Source organism: Grammomys surdaster, unplaced genomic scaffold, assembly GCF_004785775.1.
Source record: "Grammomys surdaster isolate TR1022 unplaced genomic scaffold, NIH_TR_1.0 126248, whole genome shotgun sequence".
NCBI lineage: Eukaryota > Metazoa > Chordata > Mammalia > Rodentia > Muridae > Grammomys > Grammomys surdaster.
This window is the reverse complement of record NW_021621048.1, coordinates 6,592,364-6,603,131: the sequence shown is the minus strand read 5'-3', so window position 1 is coordinate 6,603,131 and position 10,768 is coordinate 6,592,364. Positions and strand designations below refer to the sequence as shown.

General features: G+C 42.2%; 1 protein-coding gene across 1 annotated transcript in view; it reads left to right on the top strand.

Annotated features, from left to right (window-relative positions):
• Rasa2 (RAS p21 protein activator 2) overlaps positions 1 to 2,179 on the top strand; it is a 90,968-nt gene extending 88,789 nt beyond the window's left edge. The window contains exon 24 of the mRNA XM_028758977.1: positions 1,375 to 2,179. Within this exon, the coding sequence (XP_028614810.1) occupies positions 1,375 to 1,405 (31 nt within the window). The 3' untranslated portion in view covers positions 1,406 to 2,179. The remainder of the gene's footprint in view (positions 1 to 1,374) is intronic.
• The last annotated feature ends 8,589 nt before the right edge of the window (positions 2,180 to 10,768 follow it).

Below are 10,768 nucleotides of genomic sequence, written 5' to 3'. Positions count from 1 at the left end.
CTCAGCCCTGTGCTGGAGCAGTTCCCCACTCAGCCCTGTGCTGGAGCTGCTCCCCACTGAGATCATCTAAATCTTGAGCCTCTACTCTTCTTACCATTAGAGCCACAGTAGCTCAGAGCCCCATTTTCTTTTTTAAAATAATGTCCTTAGGGAGAAAAAGAAAAGACTATGTCCTCCCTATTGTGAGAAAAAGAGATTTGTCTAGAGCATCCTCGAGCACTCTCTGCTGCACAGCACTCAGTGTGATCAGGGACCTGCTAGTAAGACAGTACATGGGAAAGTTTGGTTCATGGACCAGCAAACAGCAGTATCTCCACAGTGTCTGCTCCTCTGTCGTTGATCCTCATCCCAGCCTAGCGTGGTTTCCTTCCTACTTTATAGGCAGAACACACCATTAGTGCAAGGACTCAAAGACCTGCTGCACTATTTTAAATAGTCTTTGAAATTATGTTGGTCAGTACTTTTATATTTCTGAATAAGAAAAATCAATTTTATTGATATGAATACATTCTTTCTTATTAGAAAGCTTGGTACATTACGAAGGTTGTATTGTAAACAACCTAAATCTGTATTTTCTTCATTAGTATAATTGAGTCTCATTCAACAAAAGTTAATCTAGTTTTCCTGAAGTCCTTCAAAATTCCAAGCCAAGGCTTGACCATCCTTAAATATAATCCACACATACTGTACCCTAACCAACTTTAATTTTTCTATTAAAAACTACCAACTCGGGGCTGGAGAAATGGCTCAGCGATTAAGAGCACTGACTGCTCTTCCAGAGATCCTGAGTTCAGTTCCCAACAACTACATGGTGGCTCACAACCATCTATAATGGGATCCGATGCCCTCTTCTGGTGTGTCTGAAGACAGCTACAGTGTACTCACATAAAATAAATAAATCTTTAAAAACAAAACAATTCATTGCTGGTGGCACCCTTACCCACTGTCCCTTGCAGTGTACTTCACACATATATTTTCCTCCTTTATTGGGATAGGGGAGGTCTTGAGCTGAGAAAATACCTTGGTGTTAGTGTGATTGCCTAGCATACAATTCTCAGCACTGGGGAGAGGGCAGGGCAGGGGCAACAGTGAACAAACAAACCTTCTTACACTAAATATTTTGCTTATTTTCTTTTCCTATGTCATCATGTGAGCTCTATGTATTCCTTGTCTGTTTTGTTCAGCACTGTACTGTTAGCTTCTAGAATACTACTTGAAATATGGTAAGTCATCAGTAAGACTTGTTGAATTCATAAAACAAGACTCAGCGTTAACAGCCAAGGAAAATTAAAAGTGCTTGGTGGGTTCTGTGTATATCACATTGTTAATTTGTGTATTTCTTTTAAAGAGTATTTTTCTTTTACTGTTTTGTAGGGAAAATCCAATTGTTGGAAAAATATCATAGTTTAACCAACTGATGGAGAACTGGAAAATACTCTTTTTCATCGAGTTCTTCAGTTCAGCCTGTTTTGTTCATAGTATGTAAAAGCGGACATTGGCTTTGATGACACCTGTTGTCACAGTGTATTTAATATTTAATGACTGAAGTTAACTGTTTGGGGATCCTGATTTGAAACCCAAGATTTCCTTCATATCCGTGCATCCAAATCCATGTCTCTACAACTTCCTTTTGATAGAAAGGGTCTTTCTAAGGAAGCTCCCCAGGAAGCTTTGTAATAAGGGAGCACTCAGCAGGAAGAAGCCGTCTCTATGTGCAGCACTCCTGTGTCATTCACTGCCATTAGTGCCTGCTCTGTGCTGCCAACACCGAGTATACTACAGAATTCCAGTTCCTTGTCAGGTCAGGACTTCTCATCAAGTTCATCTGGACCTTCAATCTTTAAAAAAGAAAGAAAAAGAAAAACAAAACCTTTTTCTCTGTTGTGTTAGCCATTACAGGTTAGAGACAGACACAAAGATGTCTGAACACCTTTGAAAGTTGGTGGGTGTCTGGCCTGGTCACAGGTGTGAGAGTGCTCAGCTGTCAGGGAATGTGTGCTTCTGTGTGCACCATGTTTACATTGTCATGAGCGATAGTGCGTGAGACAGTGGACCACTAAAGTGTTCTCCATTGTTCAGCTACCAGGTACTCTCTTTTTAAAGAAGAAAAAAAAAGATTTATTTTTATTTATATGAGTACACTATAGCTGTCTTCAGACACACCTGAAGAGTACATCAGACCCCATTACAGATGGTTGTGAGCCACCATGTGGGTGCTGGGAATTGAACTCAGGACCTCTGGAAGAGCAGTCAGTGCTCTTAATCGCTGAGCCATCTCTCCAGCCTCAGTACTCTCTTAATTAGAGAATTCAGTTTGTCCTGAGGGCATCTCTTCCCAACCAGAAGAGAAGTAATCAGTAAGTAGTCAGGAGGTGGCTTGACGTTGCCTTCTGTTCCATGTCATAGTAAGGGTGTATAAGGATACCCCCCATAGTGTTAGGTCCTGCTCTAACTCGAGAATGGTCACTTGGCGCACTTTAATAATCTGGCACATTCCAGATTGTAGTTTGGATACTCCAAAGTATCTATCTTTTGATCAGTTGAATGATCAGTGTTTAAATATTGAACAGTGCTTTCCTGAAAATGTTGATATTGTATTGCTGTTTCCTTATTGCCTGCTAGCCAAAGGGAATTAGGGGCAGCACCTGTTGGAATACCTGTTTTTCCTTACTCTACTTTGGTCCTAAAAACCCTAACTGTAAATAAGCAGTTGAAGCCAGTGCTCCCTGAGGAGGAGTGGCATATGTGGCTTCATCAGTATTAAAAACTATGGTACTTACTTGTCTTTTTTTAATTAAAAACATTTTCTGAGTGTGGTACTTTGAACCTTGGGGTATTTACATATGTTCCTGTTGAAAACTGTGACTCATCGGTGTAAGTCTAACTAGCTGTGACCTATTTCGTTGAGCTTAAGCTGTATTTCAGAATATATTTACCAATTGTGTTGTTGCTGGGTAACTATTTTTACTTCGTTAGGTATTTCTTTCAAAGACAGAAAATTGTCTTTAACACAGAGAATTGTCCCATTAAAAATCATGACTGAAAAAAGAATTTTTTTTTGGAGACAAGGTTTCTCTGTGTAGCCAGGGCTGTCCTGAACTCACTCTGTAGACCAGGCTGGCCTTGAACTCAGAAATCTGCCTGCCTCTGCCTCCCAAGTGCTGGGATTAAAGGCATCCGCCACCACTGCCCGGCCGAAAAATGTATTTTTTAAAAATGACTTTTAAGTCAGTACTGGCCTGCACTGTGCTAGGCTGTGACTCCTGGTCTATTCTAAAGTGTAAAAGAGTGCTTTAAATCTGACAGACGTACAGATCTAATTAACTCTACTGTTACAGAGGGATTTTTTTAAAGATTAGCCATTTAATAAATTTATCATGAACCTCGTATTAAAATGCCTACTTAGATTCTCCAAAATGTCTACCTGAAAAGGACGAGAGCCAGGGGCGTAAAGAGTTCAAGACTCTTGAGTGGTTTTGAGTCATCTGTTGGTTGTTTCGTTTGGGGTTTTTCTCCCCCACCCCACCCCCAAAAAGAAGGATGATTTCCTAATGATTTTTCTTGTTTTGAGACAGTCTCACTATATAGCCCTGGCTGGCCTAGAACTCATAGAAATTCCTCTGCCTCTAACTCTGCCTCTGCCTCTGCCTCTGCCTCTGCCTCTGCCTCTGCCTCTGCCTCTGCCTCTGCCTCTGCCTCTGCCTCTGCCTCTGCCTCTGCCTCTGCCTCTGAGTGCTGGGATTAAATGTGTGCACCACCATATCCAACTCGCCTAACATTTCTAATATCAAACTCTCAATTACAAATATTTTTAATGATCATAAGGTCAAAGGGGCCAAAGCTGTATACATGTATAACTCTGAGAGCTCAATATTCTAGATCTCTTATTCACATGACCCTTTAAACAGCCAGCTTGACTGGAATTAATTAGCCACCTTGACACAGTGTAAAAGAGAAATGCAAAACTAATTTTCTTTAGATTAAGGCTTTTCCAGTCAGAAACTATATTCACAGGACCCTAAGACAATCAGCCCTTCTAGGGGTCTTCTCCTGTGTTATGTTCTTGAGTACTTTGAGTCTTAACTCCATGATCTCCTTTCTCTGCCTTTTACAAAGAGCATTTGAAAACAACCTAGATATCTCAGAAGATGATGGGGGAGACTTAGCACAGACACTCGCTAGCTGTGACTCCGGTGGAGCTGTACCCATCTGTTGAGATTGTACTGACCTTTGTGTACTTTGTTTAGCTCTGTTTTAGATCATCATCTGATAAGACACTGGGCAACAGCAAAGGTTTTTTTTACTCCCAGGAATATAACTTATCAAATCAAACTATTTTGTTTACCAAAGAACTATGTTTGTAATATCACGGGTAATAGCTAAGCATCAAAACTGGGCTCTTATTTTACCAACAGAAAACACCATGTGACTGATGGCTGGGGTTTGTTTGTCTTTCCAAGGCCTGATTGCATTCCTTTACTGGAAAAATTCATTCAAGCTAGGTTTTTAAAAACAGATTTCTTTTAAGTGAGCGCACCTTCTAAATTGCTTTAACTACTATCGAGTAGCCTGTAAAGACGGACTCAGCAGAGCTCTCTAGTGTCCTCACCTATGTGACAAATGCAAAACTCATTCTAGAGTTACATGACTGATCTTGGTTGTTGTTATCTGCTTTCATTTTTAACTTGGGAATTAATATGTTGCTAGTAAATACTGGTTTTTACAGTGTTTAGTTTGAAAATGTAAGTTATCAGAACGTAATATAGTGAATCTGTGTAACCGTGTTGTATTGTTGAGAATGTATTTTTATTTAAATTTTATTTTCTTAAGAAGAGTATTATAAAAATTAAAAGCTTTTGTAACTGTCATTTGAAAATAACTCAAATAAAGTACAAGAAGCCTATCTGTCTTTTGTGAGACCTTACTTATACTTAAAATGTCTGCACCTTGGCTGTCTGTGGATGAGACACTAAAGGAAGCTCCAGCAGCAGCTAGGAAGCGGGCTTGGCCTGCACTTGAGCAGGCCGCACTCTTGGTTGTTGTTGATTGGTTCATTCTCTCTCTGACCTGCAGCGTTCCTCGGTGCAGCTCCGGTCTTTCCCAGAGGGAGGCATGGAAGAGTGAACTCCACTTGTGTCTGGGCAAGCAGAGCTGGGCCTGTTGACTTTTTAAAGGTCTTTCTGCTCTTTAAAAACAAAACAAACAAACATGAAAGCCACTGATAACTCTGAACCTCTTTCATGCTACCCATGTGTAGAACTAAAACTTGTAATAAATGCCAGTATTCTTTCTGACAGTTTATTAGAAGGGCAGAAACTGATTGGTTGGTTGGTTTTCGTTTTCGTTTTTTTTTTTTAATTCTCATGTAGCCAAGGTTGGCCTTGAACTCCTGATCCTCCTCCTACAATCCCAGTGCTGTATTGAAAGCATGCCCCACCATATCCAGCTCTGTGTCCTAATTAATTTAAACATGCTGTTCTTTAAAGGACAGGAATTGTAGTTTTAATTTCCCTCTCTAATTTACATGATTCCAGAATGAAAAATGCCTAAAGCCAAGTATAGTTTCTTTGCACTCCACGTAAGTGCCTGTTGCTACACTGCTCTGTGAGCTTTTCACAGTCTTTTGGATGATTTGATATTCTTAAACTGACTAGTATCCTTTGATCTGAATTTTCATATGCATCTTCACCTGAAGTTCCATCTTTGGTGACTGTTTTAGTTCCGGGATTTGAGTACCAAATGTAAGGTGTAGTGAAACCATTCAACTGGACCACTCTTTGGGTAGAAAGAAAGGTTCATTGGGAATCAAACTGCCAAGGCAGGGAGGAGGCAGGGGCAGAAAGCAGCAAAATGGTGGAAAAGCAAGAGGTTTTCAGTCAGCAGGATGGAGGTCTTTGAGCTGATACAGACTGTTCATGTTGACAGGGAACCAGATCCCTTGCCCAAGGTAGTTGACCTTTGGGGTCAATATTAAGAGAGGTTCCCCCTGGTTAGCAGAAACTCACCTTTAAGCCTCCAATTACCCAGCCAAAATCCTTTTTAGGACATTGGCCTCACCACTGCCATTTTGAGGGGGCAGCTTTGAGCTAACAGTGACTAAAAAGCTCAGGCCTTAAAATGTTGCCTCATGTGACTTTAGGAATAGCATCTGTGTCCTGAGGCCTGGATGTCACACTGACACTGAGAAGGTGGAACTTGTTTAAAGCTCTATTAAGTGTGGTTTGTGCCTTTGGTTTAAGAATGTTATTGTTTCATATTTGTTGAACCTTTTTTCTTTTTTTTTTCTTTTTTTTTTTTTTGAGAGGGAGTTCAGTCTTAGTTGTGTAAATTTTACTCAACAAGGAAGAATTCTTGGGAGCAGAAACAACATTGTCTAATAAATCGAACACATACTTCTCAACTCTTACCTTGAACCACACTGCCTGTAAAGGTAAGGAGCCTTCGTTTTGGATGGATGTGTTATGGAGTCCGTGGCTCCAGAGAGGCAGATCAGAGTCTTCCATGAGAATGGGCTGAGAAAAGAAGTGTGAGCTAAATAGTCAACAGTGTGGTTTTATAGTTAAGAGAGGAAAGTAACTGACAAACCAATGTGAAAGCCCTCAACGACAAGTGCAAGCAGCCAAGCTTGGTGACACATGCCTATAATCTAGCACTTAGGAGGTTCAGATAATTTTCAGCTACTTAGTTCAAAGCCAACTATAGCTACATTTAATCTCTGTGTGTGTGTGTGTGTGTCTGTGTCTGTGTCTGTGTGTGTGAAAGATCGCACATCATGATTGAGTTGATCTCATTTCAGAACTTAAGGACGGCTCAACACATATACACTAGCAAATGTAATAACGGCACAAATAAAACACCGGTTAAAGCAGAAGAGCTTTTAACAAAATTTCACATATGTTGATGGTAAAGTTCTCAAATGGTAAAGAAGGACTGTAGCAGAAGCTGTATACTACAGACTGATAGCTAACCGTGCACGAAGTAGAGAAACCGGGTGAGGTGAACACCTCACTCTCTTCTCTTACTTCAGAAATGGTGCTTGAAACCGGCCAGAGCAGTAAGATGGACTGAAGGGAAAATAAGAAAAGGATGAAGTCAGATGAGAACATTAGAAAATTAAAAAACAAAAATAACCTCCCAATAGTCATGGATCAGAATTGCTATTGTGAAATGAACATATTACTGAAAGTAATTTACATACTCAGTATAATCCCTATTAAAATATTAGTGAGATTCTTTCCAGAAATAGAAAAAAAAAAAGCCCAAAGTGTAAACAGAAGTTCCCAAATAGCCAAAGCAGTGTGAAGCTAGGAGAAGCAGTGTTGTAGAAACTGCCCCATTTCACATTCTACAACTGAGCTGCAGGACAGAGCCTGGAGCTCCAAACCAGCACGGAGCCTGGCCGAAGCACAAATGTACACCAATGGGACAAAGGGTCCAAAAGTAACTATAACCCTATGATTCTTTTTCTCGAGACAGGGTTTCTCTGTGTATCCCTGGCTGCCCTGGAACTCACTCTATAGACCAGGCTGGCCTCAAACTCAGAAATCCACATGACTCTGCCTTCCGAGTGCTGGGATTAAAGGCGTGTGCCACCACTGCCCGGCTAACTCTATGATTCTCAACAAAGATGCTGAAAGCATTAGAGAAAAGGCAAGTTCGATTCTGGGCAAACCGCTCTGCAGAAGCCCAGGTGTAAAAGCTTCAGAATGGCGTGGCACCCAGTGAGTGCCTCTGTCCTCAGCGGGAGATACTTCAACTCCATTGTCCATTCCCCACAGAAAAGCAGTTTGGGTCAGCCTTTGCAGGAAGTCTGACCTACAGCCCAGCTCAACACCACTATTTCACACTACATGGCCCTGAAATGTTCCTCTGAGGTGTGAGTGGGCCCCATAGGAAGTGTGGAGAATCACCCACACCAGTCATCAGTAACCTGGGCATGGGCCACAGCCCCAGGTGACAGATACATTAAATGACAGCTCTAGACCTAGATCACTAAGGTGAACCTTGCCTGTGAGTTCCAGAATGGGGCACTGTGCCACAATGGGGTTGTCACCCTTGGCCTTAGGCTGAAAACTGGGAAGCAGTTCTCTGGTTTCCCTACACTGCTTAGCTCCCTCATTAACGTGCTTGCTGACAGTGTGCAAGTGTCCCCAGGCCCTCAGCCAGGATCTACTTGCTGCCTACACTTCATTCACTAATAGGGCCTTCCCCCAAGCTCCGAGAATCCACCAGCCTGTGAATTCCTTCCCACACCACCTGAACAGAGTAGTCCTCTGGCTCCTCCTTTCTCTAGTTCAGTCTTAGCCACCAGGCTTAAATTCCCAAATCTTAGAAAGTGCAGCCAGCACAGAAGAGTAAGTATCTCCCACATCTGGGTCTCTCCCCAGTAGTATGATGCCAGGCAGATTCCTGATCCCCTGAGTATGGCACTGCCAACACCTAGGAACTAGCCAGGGTGGCCTCTTTTTTTTGTCTATTTTATTATATTTTATTATTGAGACAGGGTCTCACTAAATAGGCGTGGCTAGCCTTGAACTCAATCTGTAGTATAGGCTGGCCTCAAACTCACAAATATCCTTCTGTCTCTGCCTTCAGAGTATCATGATTAAAAAAAGCATGCACCGTTGGCCTAGAATGACCTACTTAAAGTGCCAACGGGTCCCTTCTCCAGCCTTTGCAAGCCAGTTTCCCAGCCATGAATTAAAAATTTTAGAAGCACTAGAAAGAAAAATGTATTAAACTGGTTGTTCCCAAAGCAAGGCCCCAGCAGTACCACTTACTAGAGAAGCAGGCCTTCAAGCCAACCCGGGCACCCTGTGTCAACAGACAGCCCAGCAAGAGGCTCTATAATGTGCCCTCCAGGGGTTCAGAGGCTCTTCAAATTGGACAGCCCATGTGAGCCATGCTGAGCTGGTCTGGAATGGTGACCATGGGTAGCAGACCTTGATCGACCAGCCTCTATTTAGTACCCATTGAGGAGGGAACCCAGACTTCTCCTCATTGTCTCACTGGGGAAGGCAATTCCTGGAAACACAGGTTCTTCTGATTTTGGAGGTGTCCACACTGGGAGAGAAAGCTGAAGCTGCATCCATGTGGCGAGAAGCTGTCCAAGATAAGAAATTAAAGTTCCCCAAATATTATTGTTGAGCGTACTTAGGACAGCTCTAGCGTGGTGCCTTTTATACAAATATTGTGAATCACAGTAAGTGTGTTTATCTTCTTTTACCTTCGGCAAATAAGGAAACATCTGTGGGGCTGCGGATATTTATTTATTTTTGAATGAGCTTCGTAATGGTGGAAATATTTTGTACAAGATTATAGAACCCTGGGGCTAAAGCCCTGCCCCTGAAGAGGAATGAGCATTAACTGGTAAATAATGTAGACATTCCCTTCTAATTGAGACCCCAGTGCATAAATCCTTATGTCTCAGTATCAAGACTACAACCATCTTGCGTCTCAACAAAGTAGAAGGTCAGCAAGTGGGAAAAGAAGCCAGTTTTGACAGAGGGTGCCTGACCAGCAGCCTCAAATCACAGTACCCTTTCTGTGCCTCTTTCCGGTTCTTTCTCTGTTACAGAGGAACTGAAAGAAGCCAGAGGTGGCTGTGGATTCAGACTGCCAGTCTTTTATGGATTCTTAACTGCAGGTGTCACAAAATAGCTGCCAGAAACTTCTTGTCTGAAAATTGCTATTGATCTCCATAAGTGTTTAATGCAATCGAGAAGGGCTGGCTTCCTTGGGCTATGAGACATTACAGAAAGTGAAACAGTCCGGAGACGAGCTTAGGGAGGCCTGCAGATGTGACTCAGTGCTTGTCCAACTTCAAATCCTACAGCTACAGTACTTTGACAGATTAAATACTTGAAGTTGAAGAGATTTGAGCAAATGGCAGAAACAGAAAAGTTGTCCTCACAGTCTACTTACTCCCTGAACCAGGTGATGAGACCCTCAAGTGGGAGTCCCTTCCCTAGACCTTCAGGCAGAAGGTCACAGATGAGAATCTAGGAGCCATGGCTTCATGGTTAAGAGGGCTTGCTTCTCAGCCATAGGCCTAGAGTTCAGTACCCAGCACCCATGTGGGGTACACTTACTACAGCCACCAGTAACCTTGACTCAGGATATCTGATAACCTCTTCTGGCCTCTGTGGGTATACACACATACACACACACACACACACACACATTTCTTTTAATGAAAAGAACACGAACGAACAGACCAGGATGCATGTGCCCAGCCCTTAGCAGTGGGTCAGACTTTTATACATCAGTTAGCCAGTGTTCACACTTCATCAAGTGCACGTGTATGTGTTCAACTCATTCTTCGGGTCCTTTTTCCTCAGTCTCCCATGTTGCTTTCACAGCTTGTAATACATGTGTGCTTTTGCGCTCTGAACCTTTTTGTTTCAGGAGTCTTCAGCCATAAAACCCAGGAAAAATTAAGGAACTTTTTCTATTCTTTTTGGGATTCTTGTTGTGTTTTGGTTTGAGACAAGGTCTTGCTATGTAACTCAGGTTACCCTCAGACTCATTGTATAGCCCCAGACTGGCCTCAGACACACTAATCCCTCTCCCTCAGCTTCCAAAGAACTAGGTTTACAGATGTTTGCCATCATCCCCAGCTAAGATGTTTTTCCTCCCTTTTGATTTAATGAGTGGTTCATATGTCGATACATATCAGATTATACATTCAGATTTACTCAGTTTACTATATGTCAGGAACGTGTGTGCATGTGTGTATGTGTGTGTGCATGTGTGTATGCATGTGTGT